Raw genomic sequence first — 18,038 nt, forward strand, 5'->3', positions numbered from 1 at the left:
TAAGAAAACTGTCCCTTTGACAAGCAGAATAAGAGCCGGTAGAGTTTCTTTCTCCATGTGCAGACACTTCCCTTCCTGTTGGAAATTGTCCCACAAATGGGGCGTGCTCTGGGGAAACTTAGCCAGCAGTCCCCAAGCCACACAGCTGCAGGGCCTGGCAGGGCCCTTAACAGGGGGAGGCTGGCCAGATGTGTGTAGAGGTTGTGACAGTGGCGAATGGGAGAGCACACCATCTGAAGGGGACAGCCACTTCTTAGCTCCACCTAGTGATTACCATTATGGGCAACAGAATTACTAGATTTTTTTTTTTTTCCAAAAGAGGCCAGGTTTCTAGATTTTTAATAGGGAATTTTCCAGTTTTCAAATGTTCACAATTTATTCAGTTTTTCAAAACACCATGCAGGTCGAACATGAGACCCACCGACCCCTGCACTATAGAAAACGTAAGAAAAGAACTCTGGCACAGAAGATTTTATTGCAGTGATGTTTCTGCTGGAGAGAGATTTTACTCATAGATACTCCCTGAATTATTTTACCGTCCTGTGTTGTTTCCTTGATTTCTTGATGTGGTTATCCTTTGAGATGATGGAAGAAAGAAAGCAGATTTTTTATGGTTTGTTTTTTGTTTTTTTTTTAGCTGAGCCATCCTGCCACCTGTTGGTAGCTCAGCGGCTGCACAGCTCAGGCCAGAACTTGAACCGCTGCTGCTCAGAGTCCAAACTCTTGAGTGAGCTCTTAACCAACTGAGCCACTCGGCCGGCCCAAAAAGCAGATTTTTTAAGTTAAACTTCTGGCTTCTGGCCTTTTAAAAAACTGGATTATGCAGGGGTGAAGTGGAGCGACTGAGGGCTCGGGTGTAATGACCCCTTCGCTTCAGACCGCTCGATGACTCAGGAAATTCGTGTTCTAGACCTTTCATAGTCACTATCAGAAATGCTCTGCCTCCATTTAGATTCGTAACCAAAGCTAAAAGTGTGCTATGATTTCTGCAAAGCATTTCTCCCCACCTTTTTATTATGAAAATTTCAAACATACGGAAAAGGTGAAGAGGCACTGTGCAGTGGGTGCCGTGTGGCCACCGCCTAGCGCCCACAAGCCCCGTTTCACTGTATTTGCCTTAACACGGCTCTTTCCACCTGTCCATCCTCTAACCATTCATCAGTCCATCTTCTGGTTCCCGCTCTCGGGCTTCCAGTTCCGGATGCCACAGGCACTGTGACAAACAATATCAGGCAGGCCTCTTTCAGCGCAGACTAGCTTTGGGAAGAAAGAGGTTTGTGGGTTCATAGAGCAGAAGTGTCTCCGGGGTGATGGGGTCCATCATGACAGCCTCCGGGGGCCCACAGTGTCTGGGATCTCTCCTCTCACTGTCTCAGCTCAGCTCTCCCCTGGGTGACTTCATCCTAGGGCACACTTGCCCCATATGGGCTGATGCCACCCTCACTTCAGCCGTCCCTGCCAAAAAGGGCCAACCTAATTCCCCAGGACCTGGTAAAATGCCTGGTGATGGCCCTCAGTGACCAAACTTGGGTCCCCCGCCCACTCCTAGAGAGCCCCATGCAACTATGTGGATTGAAAGTAGGGACAGTGGCTCCCCAAAGGAAACTTGGGGTGCTGTTACCAATAGCAGGGCACGCGGACATTGAGCAGGGAAGCCGGTGGCTGCCTGCTCTGCGGCACTGTGCTGGGCAGTGGGGGTGGGGACCAGCTGAGCCCGGAAATGCACAGCCACCAGGGGCTCCCGGGTCTGTGCCCCGCACCCCCTCCCCCTTTGAGACGTGCTTGTTCCTTCAAGGCCCCTGTGATGTTGCTGTGGGCAATGTGGGTGGCAGTAAAAGAAGGGACAAGAAGCCCCGTGTCTGGGCTGCAGCGCCAGGGCCCAAGGCCAGCTGCCGACAAAGCAGGGCCTCCCACGTTGGCAGTTGTTCGGTGGCATTACCTTTCCTTCCCTCCCTTCCCTCCCTCCCTCCTGTCTGCCTTTTACAGATGCCTCTGGGCCATGCTCAGTACAGGTCCTGGGAATATACCCGTGACCAAGACACAGTGCCCACCCCCCAGGCCCTTACAGTGAGGACAAGAGGCAGGTAAAGTCACAGCTCATCAGGAATGTGACAACCTCCCTGAAGACAGGGAAAGTGGGGACTGGGGTCTGAGCTGAGACCTTCTCTTGGGTCTGGTCCTCAGCTTGGGACCTGGCGACTCTCCTTGAGGTAAGCAGGCTCTCCTGCATGAATCCGCATTCATCAAACTCGCAGGGAGCTGCCGTGGAAACCATAATGCCAGGTTATTCATTTCCGAAGAAAACTGTAACTGGTACGGTGGCCAAGCCTCTCCTCTCCTGAGCCCGGAGTCCAGTGACCTTCGAGGCTGCTGGTGACGGTGGAGTGGACAGAGCATACCCGTCCCTGGCCGAGTGGCTCCCTCTTACCTCCCAGACTGCAGGCTGGTGCGGGTGGGAAGCAGAGATGCAGAGTCCCTGGCTTAGGTCTCTCACTGGAGCTGTCCCCTCACTCAGGGCTGTCCCATTGGTGCTCTGTGTTTTGTCTTGTGTTGTAGAAGGGGGCAGACCTCACTATTCCGCTGATGTGGAAAGAAGGCAGTGCCAGGCATAGCAGTTTGAGGGAATAGAAGGCTTGTAAGAACACTGAGGCAGAAGAAAGACAAACGGGCTGAGGGCCCAAATCATCCTGACTCCTTGGGTGACCCACAGGCCCCATGGGGTGACCTGGTGCCCCCTCCCTCACTGGCCTCTACCATCGCTGGCCACTCACCCTCAGCGCGCAGCCGCCATGCTCACGTTTTTGTCTCTCCGGCCACCAGGCTGGCTCCCACCTCAGAGGGAGCTTGCTGCTAACACTCCCCCAGGTCTTGGCCTGGCCTCCTGCTTTTTGTCATGTAGGTCCTGTTCAGATGAGTGACATCTCTTCGGAGAGGCCTTTTCTGACCACCCAATCGAAGTTCTCCCCCATCCCAACCCCGGCCAGCTCACCCTTTCTGTCATCACCCTGATTTCCAATGTAACACGTGCCATTTTCTGAATTGGTTTCAGTCTCTGGATGTTGCCATATCCAGTGTCACGGTCAGGAGCACCGACTCTGAGCCAGAAGGCCTGGGTTTGAATCCTGGCTCTGCCACTTGTTAGCTGTCTGACCTTGGACAAGTTACTTAACCTCATCGTCCCTCAGTTTTCTCCTGTGTAATCGGGGCAGTAATAGTGCCATGTCACATGGTTGCTGTGTGGGATATTGAGTGACTGTATGTAAAGTGCTTAGAACAGGGCCTGGGACATGCAAAGTGCCACATAAATGTTTGCTGTTATCATTAACCTCAGTGCCTGCAACACATTAAATAGCCATTAATACGTATTTGTTGGAGGTCGTTAAACCTTCATGGGCCCTGTCGGTGAGAGCCGGTGGCCTCGTGGGAGGCAGCCCTGGGGTTGGCGTCTGCCAGCCAAGCCGCCCGTCCCCTGAGCACGCTGGAGCTCCTGCCGGTTCTTGGCACTTTCTTAGATGTTACACATCTGAGTGGAGGCTGGGGTTGGTCACAGATGGTGGCAAGGGGCAAAGCGCAGGTCAGACCCAGGAGCCCACGGGTCATTTGGGGGAGGCCCCTGAGCCATCATGGTTCCAACTGCTTTGACCAAAAGGGCCGGGAAGTCCAGTGCACTTAAGCAAAAGGCTTCCTTCCATCACTGGGCCAAGTCTTGATTCTAACAGTGGAAAACCAGGCCTTTCCTAACAACTCCATTTAGAGTGGGCCCTTCACGGCTCCACCCACGGTGTCCATTCTCAGCTATTGTAAGTGGAAAAAACACACCATCTTCTGTCGTTTCTTCAGCTGCAGTGTGTACTATTATATCAACCACAGCCCTCGGCTTTAGTGTTTTGAATGTGCGCCAAGTGATAAGCGTTACAGGACTTCCCCATCCTGTCCCTTCTTTGCAGTTTTGCATTTGGCTCCCTAATTTCCGCTGTGGATCCAGTGGCTACTATTGCGATTTTCAACGCGCTCCATGTGGACCCAGTGCTCAACATGCTGGTTTTTGGAGAGAGTATTCTCAACGACGCAGTCTCCATTGTCCTGACCAAGTAAGTGTGCCTTTTTCAAGGGACGGAGCTAAGGTCCTTGTGATGCAGGGACAGATGTTTCCATGCAGCTGTACGGACAGGTGCTTGTCCCCTGGTTGACTGCTTCATCCACCTCTCCATCTTTCTGTCCTCACAAGCCTTGAGGTGCCCCGGCCTGGGGTGGTTAGGAGAGGGGCACCCACCTTTTGTGACCTCCCTCTTAGCAGTGGATTGGAACTTATCAGCATCACTGGGGGTGCTTATTAAATGTAGCGTTCCCAGGCCCCACCCTCAGAGCTCCTGATTCAGTTGGTCTGGAGTGAGTCCCAAGAACTTAGGTTTTTAATAAGTTCCTCAGACCGTGATGGAGCAGCCCATTGAGGGGTCAGTGTTTGGACCGCATTGTCGCAGATAAAAACAACAGACAGAGGCCTTGCTCTCCCACTTTCGAGCTGTTGCCTGTCACCTTCCCTTTCACAGCTGTAAACTAACGTAATGATCCTAACAGGCATCCCATCTTAAGATGCTGTTGGGTGAAAACTATAATACTTCAGGAACTGCAAATCTTTATCAAATGCTCATTGGTATTACTGCCCTTGTTGATAGGATCTGAGAAATTAAAGATGAATCATAATAGATCAAGATGTGGTTGGGAAAAGGAAATGAATTTAAGATAATCTCAAATGTGTTTATCTGATGCAGGGCTGTTTCTTAGAACTCTGTATTTTGTGGTGGTCATCACATGTGTGGGCAGGAAACCCAAACAGTTTTGTCAAGAAACAGAGAAGGTCCAAGCAGTTAGACAAAGGACAGTGTATCAGAGATGAGCCAAGAGAATTTTAGGGGCCCGTCACTGTTCTGAACGAGAATAGAATTTCCACGATCTGAATACTGACTTGTTTCCTTTGTTGAAAGGGCCCTTGCTAAGCATAATACTCTGTGGTAGGTAACATTTTCTTAAAAGCTTCCTAATATACATTTGGAATCCTTACGTTGGACCAAAACGACGTTTTATAGTACAAAGAGCCCAGGTTTGGGAGTCGGGCTGACCTGGGTTCAAGTCCTGCTGATGCTACTCATAGCTGTGTGACCCCGGGTCAGCTCCTTCATCGCTCTGAGCCCCAGGCTTGTTAACAGTTGAACGAGGGTGATAATACCTCACTCAGCCTAGGATTGGATATGAGGATTGAATGGTTAAGTACTGTGGTACTATGTGAAAAACATCTCACATCAAATAATGTGAGACCCTTTATTCTTCTCCTGCCTCCATTGTGGTTTCTCTGCCCTGTTTTTATCCTACTTTTGTAGGAAGAACTTACCAAAGTTTGCTTAATTGCAATAGGTACTCAGCAGACCTAAACAAAATGAACTTTAAAATATTTTTGTTATTCTAAAAGTAATACAAATATTCTTCATGTGAAATTTAGAAAATATACATCAAAAAAAGAAAGAAAAATTACATGCATTGTTACTACCCAAAGATTATTACAGTTAACAATTGGGTAAGAGTATGTATACATATATCTTATCTAGATGGGCTTATATGCCATATATTGTATTGTAGCTTTTTCATTGAACAGAGTTGATAAAATAATCTTCTATAACATCATTTTACTGGCTTCAAAGTATTCCTTTAACCAATGCCCTGTTATTAGCCTTTTCACATTTCTCTTGGCAAAAATTTCTATAGCTTTTGTAGGAAATTACATACATCATGCTATAAGACCTTTTAAAAAACCTGATGGTGATATTTTTTCTTATTTAAGATCTACGCTGAAAGCTTTGTAGCTTTTTGGTTTTGACTTTTATCTCATATCCTGGCTGTGTGCATTGAACATTTGTGATAAAGAATTTTGCCCAAATTAGAGGTGACATCATGAGTTATTTTTATACATCAGGAGCTAAACTCAACTGCTTTGTCTCTAGTTTATTTTGTTTTTAAAAATCTGTCCGAAGTAGGACCTTGTCTGAGCTTTTCCAGGTCTGCCACAAAAAGGCCAAAGATTAGGAGATATTTTCTTATTAAAATGAGAAATGATGGAGTCATTATAAGTAGCCAAAGGCTCTTCCTGGAAAAGTGCTTTTGAAGGCCAAGATCACCTATGATGACAGTTCCAAAAACTGGATCTGTGGACCACACGCGTGTATAGTTTCCAGCCGCCACCTGCCCCACGACTGGGACACAGGCTGGGGTGGGATTCACCGACCTAAGACGTCCAGCCTCACTGACTCTCAGACCCACTGTAGGCTGGTCATCCGCCATCAGCATTTGGTGAGGGCCCTCTGTGCCAGACACTGCCCTGAGACCAGCTGGACTTGACACACTCAATCCAAGGTGGGAGACAGATAGTCAGAGACAAGTGAACACAGTGGTTAGGGGGAAACAGTTGCTCTGAAGGATTCAGTACAGCTTCTCGGATGAGCCATCTTGGGAGCATGGTAGGCATTTTCAGATAAAAGAGAGAGGCAGGCCAAGAGGGCACGGCAGACCTGCCTTTTTTTTTTTTTTTTTTTTTTTGCATTGCAGGAGGGAGCTGTTGTCAGCTTTCCTTGGTTATAAGGGACACTCATGTCTTGTTTTTAAGGGTATACTTCTTAAATGATCATTTTCAAAGTGATCTGACACATTTATCTTTGCAACTGAATGTCGGAATAAATTACCCCTTTTTTAATGTGTTCACTTGCATGAGTGCCAGAAAGCTAAGTACCTTGTTTCTTCATTAACTTTAAATTATTTTTAGCTTTGATTTGTTACTATGACAATTTATTCTTAAAATGTTTGCTGTAGAGGCAACCTTTTGTTCTCTCCAGCTGTAGCTTAAGCTCATGAAATGGATTGTCTTATATTCTTTAAGGTGAAGAAACATGACCCGAAAAAATAAAATTTAGAAAATCACCAGGCCCAAAAGAGTCCAGATTCTACTTTCATTTATCTTGAGTTCAGAAACCATTGGCCTCAGCCTTCTCTGCATAAAGGAAAGCAGTGACATCAGCCCGAGTACCAGCCAAGGGTGCGATTCGAGGTGGGGCCTGGACACCATGCACGTGGTCCACAGATCCATTTGGGAGCTGTAGGTGGCCTTAGCCTTCAAAAGCACTTTCCCTAGAAGCACCCTTGTGGGATCCCAGCATTCCCCACGGTGGGATGTTAACCTGTGGTCTAGGAAAGAAAGGGAATGGGGGAGATTGTGCATTCAGGTGAGTTTGGAAAACGTTTGTGAGCAACACGTTAGATTGCTTATTTGCAGGACTTCTCAGAACCTTTACTATGTTACGTTGTGCTTATGCCTCACCGTGAAAGGCTTCCTGGGGTTGTAGGAAATGCTGATTAGTGAAGCTGAATCTTACTACTGACAATTCTTTGTATTGTTTCGTGATTCAGCAAAAATTGATTGAGCATCTTTGGTGTGCTAGGCTCTGCCTTAGGCCCTGGACATATGGCAGTGAACAGGATGGACTCAGGCTTGGTCCTCATGAAGTGATGCATTGGTTTTCACATGCTGTGGAGGAGAAGTCAGGCACCACGAGAGCCTAAATGGGCTGTGTGAAGGGGCTAGGGCAGGTGTCCCTGAGAAAGTGACACTGACCCTGGATTCTGAGAAACAAACCCAGATGTTAGCTGGGGCCAGGGAGGGGTGAAAGATGACCTACAAGGAGGTGCCAGTGATCATGGGGCCTGCCCTGGGTGAGGAGGAGATAGGATCCAGGGGTATGGCAGGAGAGGAGTTAGGTCATGCTACAAAGACTGGGCCTCCTCCTAAAAAGCAGGAAGCTGTCGATGGGCTCTGAACAGGCCGGTAACCTGGTCAGATGTGCATTCTAACGGATCGGATCGTTCAGGCCACTGAGTGGAGAAGGGGTTGGTCCCTGGAAGACAAGGCTGTACATGGAGAGGGCGGTGAAGCGTAAGCCATGGGACAGGATCTAGGGGAGGGAGGGAAAGAAGTGGATAGATGTGAGAGCAAGTCTGAAGGTAGAATCTGCAGAAGGATAAATAATGAGAATAACTCCATTTTAATGGTATAATGCTTTTCCCTTTGGGGGTAAAACCAGCAATTGAATTTAATGGCTTCTGACGTTTTACTTTGTTCTGTAGCAGTGCAAGGAAAGTTCTTTCAATTCTTCCTCCTAATGCCTCCTAAGTCCACGCTCTCAGCCTGTACCTAATGGCCTTTCTTCTTTAGGTGGCTCCGTTCTACTCTGACTTCATGCCATAGCCTCTCTTGCAGGTTTCAGCGCAGGATCTCCCCCATACTGGAAACACTCCCCATGACCCCCCCAGGGCCTTCAGGACGCAATACCAACTTTTTAATGGCCTCAGCAAAAGCTTTTCACAGGTCCCGCCCTACTGCCTGCTGCTCTGGCCTAACTTCCTCCCCCAACCCCTCCCCCCATGTTGTTCCTGTGTTTCATCCATACTGACCTGTGTAACTGAATGCTCCCAGGATGTGCTCATATTCTTGGGCTCCCTGCTTCTGCACATGCTGTTCCCTCTGCCTGGGGTGCTTTCCCTCACTTCTTCACCTGCTTAATTCTTCATCCTAAATCCAAAGCCAGCCCATATGTCATGGAGAACCTCCTTGACGCCCTCCCCCCACCCCGAATTAGAGGTCCACCCCGTGTTTCCACAGCCCTTTGCCCTTATCCCAGGTGGTCATTAGTGCCCATCTCATCTCCGAACCCCCAGAAATTAACACAGTGCCTACAACAAAGTAGGTGAACAAATAAGTGTTTGGCTCCATGAGTGATGGAATGAATGAGTGAATGAATGCGAGAATAAGCAAGACGTAAGTTTTGAGTTCTAAGTTAATTTCTAATAACTTTGTCTATAACATTTTAACTTCTTTCTGTTTTTCTTCTATTTCCTAGCACAGCTGAAGGTTTAACAAGAAAAAATATGTCAGATGTCAGTGGGTGGCAAACATTTTTACAAGCCCTTGGCTACTTCCTCAAAATGTTCTTTGGCTCAGCAGCGCTCGGCACGCTCACTGGCTTAATCTCTGCATTAATATCCTTTTCATCTGATGAACAGGCACGGCTGAGAAGATTATTCTTAATTACATTCATCTCTGGCCATTTTCCCCAGTTCTTTAAGGGGCCAATTTTAATCTAAGGTTGTATTTGATGGAGAACCTTTATGCTTAGTTTTGGTTTGAGAAGCACTTTAATTTAAACTCCATGATTTTGAAATTTAACGTGAAATTTAGGATGTCACTTTTCAAAGCTTAAAAAATCACCTTGTTGGCTATCAGATCTGATTTGGAGGCATTTTAGCTCCCAGAGTATGATAACTGCATTTTTCACATGATTTTCATTTTCCGCCGTCTCACTTTTCACATTCAAAATTGGAAATTAATTTCCTTTGAAAATGTCAAATTGAGAAAATCTGAAAGTGTTTATTGAGAAGGACCAGAAAAGAGCCTTTCAGAGCGAGCTCCATCTAAGTAATTTCCACTGATTTTCTTGCTTAACAACCCATAAGCTTTTCCAGCCAGAGAAGGAAAGAGGCTTGTTAAGGCCAATGACACCTTCATTGCTGTAGAAAATTCGTCACGTTCCTAACAGGAATAGGCACCCGGCCATTTCTGTGCGAGCCTCAGCCTGCATCTCGCGGAGATGGCCACCTGGCCCTCCTCCACGAGCAGTTTGTTTAACAGATGGCCAGAAAAGCCACTTTTGCTTGTGACAGGCATGTTTGTCCGCCATCCTGTTGAATTCTCCCTTCGATTCCTTTGTCCAGAAGTCTAAAGGCTCCATTGAGTTGGTTGACAGCTTCTCATATTGTACCAATAAACAGAATGGAAAAGAAGAGAAAACTTCTTCCAGTTCAGTATTTTCCTCCATGTTTGCCTTTCTCTTCGAAGGGGCAGGGGGACCATCTACTGTGATGAAGCCAAGAAAGTGGGTGCTGTGAGCACCAGCATAGGCCTGTGAACAACATTCGAATATCTAGAAGGCTCTCCCCTTACAGGAGCATAAATTTCAAAATCCCCAGGAACAGGAAAGAAGGCCTTTCAGTGGGGCATCAAACCCCAGAGTTCTGGAAACCCCACTGGTTAGGAGGCCTGGGAGGGGCCTGGCGGTGTGGGCTGGCCGCGGTCGCTCTGCGTCCCAGCTTTGCCCTCCACAGCCCTGGCACACTCCCAGCCCTCCCAGTCCGCATTCTAATGACTGGACTTAGGTCAGTTTTCATTTTCCCCACCATTGGTCTCAGGAATTTACAACAGCCTCCCTGCAAAGAAAAAGAACCCATGATGACAGATTTTCACTTGTTCCTTTGGGATGTTCCAAAACCTTTTGTATCCATTGTTTACCTTACACATTTAGAAGGCAGCAGCTTTGTGGCTTCTCGAGCTCTCCCCTTGATTCTTTCTCCTTGACAACTGTCATTTACGTGCTAAAGCATATTGACCTGAGGAAAACGCCTTCCTTGGAGTTCGGCATGATGATCATTTTTGCTTATCTTCCTTACGGGCTCGCAGAAGGAATCTCGCTCTCTGGTAAGTGAACCAGGGCACTGGAATGCTGGGGTGATGGCACGCTGTCCTGCCCGGTGACAGAGCTCGTGTCAGTGGGTCACATTCCATCACAACTCAGAAGAGCTTAAGCAAGCAAGGGGACTTGCTGGTCCTCTGCGGGCACATCTGGATTTAGCCTGGCCAGATCCCCGGGCTCGGTGTCCTCACGGTCACATTTTCTCTTTGCTGACCACCCTGTAGCAGAGATCACTTCCGGTGTTGCCTCTCTCCCAGAACAGGGCCTCTGAAGGGCCTTCCCTCCAAGGACGGGGCCAAGGACAGTTAATCCCCTGGCTCGTCTCTGGGTTCTAGAATCCACGGAGCTGTGTTCTATCACTGTAGTTTTCCTTTTCTAGAGTCACATAGCTGAAATCATGTAGTATGTAGTCTTTCGTGTCTCCTTTCAGTTCTCACAACGTTCTTGAGAGACATCCATGTTGTTTGCATGTAGCCATAATTTACACATCCTTACTGAGCCACTTTTTTTCCATTCACCATTTGAAGGACATTGGGGTTTTTGCAGATTTAGGCTATGAATATTTGTGCATATTTTGATTGATCTCAGATAAATACCTAAAAGTGAGGTTGCTGGGCCACGTGGTAAGTATGTATTTTACTTTATTAGAAACTGCCAGGTGTTTTTCAAAGTGACTGGACCATTTTGCATCCCTACCAGACTGTATGAGGAAATTCTAGCTGCTTCACATCCTCAGCAGCATGTACGTTAATTTTAAAAAGTGTAGCCATTCTGATAGGTGTGTGGCAATTTGATTTTCGTGTGCCATGCTATGGTTCTTTATATTCTCTTTGGGGTTTGTTGCACTTCTTGGGTTTATGGCTTATGTGAGTTTATAGTTTTCATCAAGTTTGGTAAATTTTTAACCATTTCTTTAAATATTTTTTTCTGTGCTCCCTTCTCTTCTTCGGTTAGGACTCCGGTTACTTAAATTATGATAGACAGTATGCTGTCATCCCATAATACGCTTTGCCTTTTCTTTTTTTTCCAATCTTTTTTTTTTCTCTATGCTTTATTTTGACTAGTTTCTATTGCTATGTCTTCACGTTCACTGATCTTTTTTCTGCCATGCACAACGTCCTGTTAATCACATCCAGTGTGCTTTTCATTTTAGAGATTGTATTATTCACCTGCGGAAGTTCCCTTTGGGTTATTTTTAGATCTTCCATGTCGCTCCTCATCATGTTCATGGTTGTCTTTACCCTCTTGAGCATATGGGGCATCTTTATAACAATTGTTTTAATGTCTTTGTTTGCTAATTCCATCATTTCTGGCAGTGCTAGGTCTGTTTCTGTCAATCCTGTTTAGAAGTCCTAACTTCCTGCTCTTTGCTTGCCTGTTAATTTTTGATCGGATGCCAGTCATTGTGAACTTAATTCTATTGTTGAGTACTAGATTTTATTATATTCTTCATAGAGTTCTGGATTTTCTTCTGCCACATATCCAAGTTTCCTGGAACCAGTTTAATCCTTTTGAGGTTTACTTTTACGCTTTGTCAGGGCAGGTCCAGAGTAGCACTAGGAATGAATGCACTGCCCTTCTGAGGGCTCTACCTCGTCTCATGTATTGGGTTGTCGGAAAAGTCATAACGCATTTTTGCAATGAAAAACATAGAAAAAATATGTCATGACTTTGACTTTCCCGACAACCGAATATTACAGGGTCGCTCCATTCCGGCCTGTGAGAATGCAGACTATTCCCAGGCTTGTGTCCGCTTCGGGAATTGCTCAGCCTATTCCTTCTTAGTGATTCTCTCCCCAGCCTCTTGGAATCTCCCCCACGTGTGTACAGATCAGCATCAGTCCAAGATTCAAGGGGACTCGATTGTAGCTCTCCGGAGCTCTTTCTCTGCGCAGCTCCTCCTTTCCGATATCCTAACTGCTTTGACCACCCCCAGTTCTCATCTGTCCCCTGTTCTCAGCAAGACTGAGACTGCTGGGCTCGGTTTGGGGGTCCCTTCCCTGAGCCTCAGCCTGAAAACTGCATCCAAGCAGTATGCTGGGCCAGAGCCTGGAGCAAGAGTGGTCACCTTGTTTGTTTCCCTCGATCAGGAATCACAGTTCTACCCTGCCTAGCTCCCAGTGTCAGATGACAGTTTTGTTTCTTCTCTATTATCAGGTTCTCTGGTTGTTTATGGCAAGACAGCAATTTGTGTAGCAATTATTTCTTCATGGGCAAATGGAAGTCCCTGGTGGTTTTTAATGACTCTGTTGAGCAGAATTCTCCCCACAGATCACTTTCTGGAATCACACGTGGGTACTCTGAACAGATCTTGCCAAGGAGGAAGCGGAGAAGACTGGACTTTTTCACTGGAAACCTCTTTGTAAACATCAGGGTTTTGTTTGTTTTGAATCCCAAGCCAGTTCTCTTGGATAATTTCATCCTGGTATCTGCCATCGAGTTCCCTCTCCTATCTTTCTTGAATTTTGGCACTTACATAAACATTACCTGTGAGTCATCTGGCTCTAGCCTAGCTATTTTTGCCTCTGTTTTTCTAAATTGTGCCCCACCTCTTTGAGCTGAACACTGAGTACCTGGTGGCAAAGATATATTCCATACAGCCATTTGGAACTTGCAGTTAAAACATCGGAGTATTTTTCTTGTCTTTTCCTCAGAGGCAGTGTTTTCTGTTTGTAAGGGTTTCGTTTCCTTAGGGACCTCTGCTGTTCATGCTAGTGGGGCCAAAAACAACACATGCCAGCCAGGAACCCACCATCCAGCTCTGGGCGAGGGGCTCAGCTCTGCCTGCACTTTGTCTTTGGGGTATCTGTCACACAGGGTTTTCAGAGAAGGGCAGGCTGGCCCTGGTGTGTTGTGAGGACCCTCCACAGCCTATCGCAAGAGTATAAACAGGAAAGGTGATAGTTTGGCTCTCTCCTCCTTCCCTTTGTGCTCTTGCTCTGCTTTTTCCTGACTATCACAAGGACTGATAGTGTGAGTATCCAGTGACCACCAACGCAGGACATTCTCTCCCTATGAATCATTTACCTAAATCATGTGTTTTGAACACAGTGGCTGAGGACACCAGACAGTCCTGGGTTTCAACCCCAGCTGCACCTCTCGTTAGCTGAGTAACCTCAGTCAGCTGACTTAACCCCTCTGAGCATCCATTTTCTCATTTGATAAGAGTGCCACCCTAAGGCCTGAGGCGAGGGATAAAGGGAACAATGCAAGTAAGTGTCCTGACAGAAGCATCAGTGTGTCATTGCTAGGGTGACCATGCATTTCCCCTTTCTGTCCCAACATGATAAATTAACACCCCGTTTCACTCACAGAAGTGTCCCGATTTCAACAGCAAATTAAATAGTCTCCCTAATTATTACTCAGAAGCGTTAACTATTCTTAGAACCTTTGTCCTAATTCTATCAGTGTTAACTATTTCTGTTGTTCAACGAGCCAGTTTTGAGGGCTCCTTGGCCCTCTGACTCTAAAGAATCCAAGATGAATGGACTCTTGCCAGTTGAGCCAACTCTGGGCTGAGGGAGGGGAATTGGGGCAGAGCCACACTCTGTCAAGATGAGTCACAGAGGATGGAACTTTTGGGATTGAAAGATAAGTCTGCAAGATTGATGAGGGCATAATACCTTCTGTGAAATGTTGAGAACAAGTTGGCCAAAGATAGAATGTATTGTGCAGCACTGCCTGTGAGAGAAAAACCGGAAGCAATGAACTGTTACGTAATCAGTAATGGAGAATGAAGGAAGTTTGGGTCCATTCTCACTATGGAATGCTATGCAGCCACTTAAAAAAATAAATTTGACCTATGTGTACTGCCATGGGAAGAACTCTAAGACACATTGCTAAATTTGAAGAAAGACAGTTGAAAGCCCACTCATTCATCTGTTCAGTAAATATTTGTTAAATGCCCACCGTGTGCTGAGAGCTGTCCTTGGTACCAGGGCTATAATAGCAAACAAGACAAGGTCAGGTCCCTGGCTGCAGAAGAGAGACAATTAGCAAGTAGGGAAACACATATCAGAATCTCAGGTAGTGAGAAGTGACCTGAAGGAAAAGAAATCAGAGTCACGTGATAGAGGGTGGCATAGGAGCGGAAGTGTCACGAGATAGTGGGTCAGAAGGTCTCTTGGAAGAGGTGGCCCTGAGCCAAGACCTTTGTGGTGAGGGGTGGGGGGGAAGGGCGGCAGCAGGAACGCCAGGTGCTGAGGGTCCCAAGTAGGCGTGAGGGAGCTTGGCCTGCCCTAGAAGAGCAGGAAGACCCTGTGGGGGACAGGGGCAAGCATCCCGTCCCCCAGGGTTCTGTAGGTCCAGAGGGAGTAGAATTCTGTTACGCGTGCAAAGGCAAGTGCTGGAGGCCTTTTAAAAAACCGCTGTGCTGGTAAGAGATGCCATATAGCTAATATGATCCTGTTTATTACTCTTTCAAGATAGCTGAACTCGGGCCGGTCGAGTGGCTCAGTTGGTTAAGAGCTCACTCAAGAGTACGAGCTCTGAGCAACAGCGGTTCGATTCCCGGCCCGAGCTGAGCTGCCACTGAGCTGCCAACAGGTGGCAGGATGGCTCAGCTTAGGAAAAAAAAAAAGATAGCTGAACTTCATAATGGCATAGGAAAAGAACTGATGATCTGCAATAATAGTTAATAGTTAATAATAGTTAATAGTAGTTACCTCTGGGCAGGCGGCAGGAATGGAGGCTCTCTGGTTTTACTCTGTACCCATGAGTCTGGATGTTTTACAGCAAAATGTGTTTACTATTGGGTAGTTGACAAAGAAAACTGACTATGGTTTGACTCAGCCTTCAAGAAGTACATTATATTTGACCCACAGTAAGATACGATACAGTGGAAATCATACCGGAATTCCCTTTACACCTTTGTTACATTTAAAACCATGGCCTTAACGGTGACTAGAAATGGATTCTCTCCCTCCTTCCTTTCTTCTCTTCTGCCTTCCTTCCTTCCTTCCTTCCTTCCTTCCTTCCTTCCTTCCTTCCTTCCTTCCTTCCTTCCAAGAGTCTGACCGTTTTGTTGCACTCTTACCTGCTTCCTTAAATGACTTTCCTTCTAAAAGAAACCAAGCTGTCAGAAGTTCTTCCTTCCAGGACACGTTTATCTCTAGCAGGGAGCCTATTTGCACCGTTTGCCCCAATAGTGTTTTTACAGCCCGTGTGGGCGGCAGCTGCTGTGGGTGAGGGTGGTCTGGGTGGAGAACACATCTTTGCTTAGAGAGGGCACATAAGGCGACACCTGAGCTGTCCCTCGAGCTGCTGCCCCCACTGCTGACCTTGATTCTTTCCTTTAGCCCCCAGAACCCGAGAGATGCCCCAGCCCAGATTAGCCCAGGCTAAAGATGGTGGCTGGCTCTTCACTTGCACAGTGGCCAGAGGCCCACTTTCATCTGGCCTGTTCCGTCCCCAGATTGGGCTTGTTTATCTATACAAAAAGTTTTGAACGTTTGAATTAGTCACCATTATTAAATTCAGCCCCCAGATGGGGTTTGTTTATAGAGAAAATGTCTTCAACATTTGAATCAGTTGCCCTCATTCAAAGTTAGGAGATTTCCCGTAAGAAACTGACATCTGGCCCCTCCCAGAAAACCCAGAAGGAAGACTGGGGAGCATTCGGCTCCATGCACAGGGCTGACGGCAGCTCCTGGTAGATGGGCTCGTGCCTTTCTCACCCACACGCTGCTCACTGACTTACTGTTTTTATTTTCTGGCCCCCGAAGAGCTTGAGTTTCCTACCCCTGGCCTAGTGCGCCCGACCAAACTGGCCAGCCAAACCCTCCTGCACTGAGCCTGTCTGTCTCCTTGGTGAAGAGCCTGAGACGGGATGACCTGGGGGCAGGAAAGTTCCCTGGGGGGCTGGCACTGGGCTCTACTGTTCAGTCCTGAAGGAACTTCCATATTCCGCTGTCCTCTGACTTCCCAGAGCCGTGGCTTTCTGGAGTGGTTATTTCATATCGGGACTCCCGTGGGCTGTGACAACCCGTCTCTGTGAGCAGGACGGCAATGTGTGTGGAAGGCCATTCGTGTCACAGCTTTAACCTGGCCCCAGCTTCTCTGGGGTGACTTTTACTTCAAGCTAACAACCCCAGAATCTCAGCTTTGCAGTGAATTGATAACCCTTCTCAAAGCAGGGGTGCAGCAAAGTCCTTGGAAAGCCCAGAAGCCAGCAACTTTTAGCGATGGCCTGCGTGCTAAGGGTCACCTCCATAAAAATGGAAGTGTCGCTCCGTGCCCTCCTCCTCCAGGTTCTGGGGTGTCCCCTGCTGTGTCATTACTTGGCCTTCTGATGGCATCAGTGCGCTGCCTGTTGTTGCAGGGTCAGGAAGGGTCAGCTCCGGGTGGTCACCTGCAGGAACAGACTGAGAGAACCACCAGAGGTGTGTTTTGCATCTAGCAGAGCAGTGATTCAGAACCACGCTTAAGCTCCAGCCTTCTCAGTGCTTGGCTTTAGCAAATAAAGAAGTCCCCTGTCCGCTCCTTTCCCTTCTCCCACCTTGTCGGGTGTGGCTTGTGGGCAGCATTCCTGGAATGTCCCTGTCTAGCCTCCTTTGTAGGGAAAAATGAAAGAGCAAAGGAATTTGCTATTTCCTAAGAGGGCTAGGAGATAAAACGTCCCAGCTACTGCTATCACTCAGGCCAGCGAACGCCTGCTGGGCAACACAAAGCGTAGAGTTTTCCTCTATTTTGTAGGGTATTGTTTATACCGCAAGCTTAGCATTGAAATGTCTCCGATGCAATTCTATGATGTTTACCCTTTTTATAAATGGGAAGTTCTCCAGTAATCCCTGTTTCTCCAAAGTGGCAGAAGCAAGTTAAAATTTTGCATATAAAGTTTGACTTGCAGTTCATATATTTTGGCAGCTTATTTGATGACTTTGTAAAAATCGCAGCTTCCTTACATGAAATAGAGAGCCCGGACGGGGACACTGAGAGGAAACCCATGTAAAGTGCTTCGGGAGTGATTGGGGCAGTGGACAAACATTGAGACTCAACTCTTTAGTAAACAAGTTTCAGACTCATGGAGACCTTTCAAAAAAAAGACATTACCTTTTTTTAATAATGCATCTCTATATAGAGTAAGAGTAATTCATGGTAATTATAAGGAAATGCAAAATTAAGGAAGAGTATAAAAAAAAATTAAAATCCTCCCAGATTCCCACACCCAGATTCTTACTCTCCCTCTCTGCCCCAGGAGTGGCTCCGCTGCCCCGCTCATATCCGTGAATGACAGTGACAGCCCACAGCTGTCCTGTGATGGGCACTTTATATGGTATATCTTCACTACCCTCCTACTAGCCCCATGAGTGGTACTATTAGTTCCACTGTACAGATGAGGAAACTGAGGCTTGGAGAGGGGAGGAAACTTGGCCCAAGGTCAGCCGGCCGGAATGGAAGCTGCCAGAGAGAAGGGCCCTTAGCATCTCTCTACAGCCTCTGGGGGGCCTCAGGTATTCTGTGCTCCATTTTCTT

The 18,038-nt window shown here is 47.1% G+C and overlaps 1 protein-coding gene across 2 annotated transcripts in view; it reads left to right on the forward strand.

The window, feature by feature from the left end:
• SLC9A8 (solute carrier family 9 member A8) overlaps positions 1 to 18,038 on the forward strand; it is a 72,128-nt gene that overhangs the window by 36,065 nt on the left and 18,025 nt on the right. The window contains exons 7-9 of one of the 2 annotated variants that reach the window (XM_019640939.1): positions 3,919 to 4,091; positions 8,940 to 9,078; positions 10,465 to 10,570. In XM_019640939.1, coding sequence (XP_019496484.1) covers positions 3,919 to 4,091; positions 8,940 to 9,078; positions 10,465 to 10,570 — 418 coding nt within the window. The remainder of the gene's footprint in view (positions 1 to 3,918; positions 4,092 to 8,939; positions 9,079 to 10,464; positions 10,571 to 18,038) is intronic. The other variant, XM_019640937.1, reaches the window with a different exon arrangement.

This window comes from Hipposideros armiger, unplaced genomic scaffold (genome assembly GCF_001890085.2).
Source record: "Hipposideros armiger isolate ML-2016 unplaced genomic scaffold, ASM189008v1 scaffold_54, whole genome shotgun sequence".
Classification (NCBI taxonomy): Eukaryota; Metazoa; Chordata; class Mammalia; order Chiroptera; family Hipposideridae; genus Hipposideros; species Hipposideros armiger.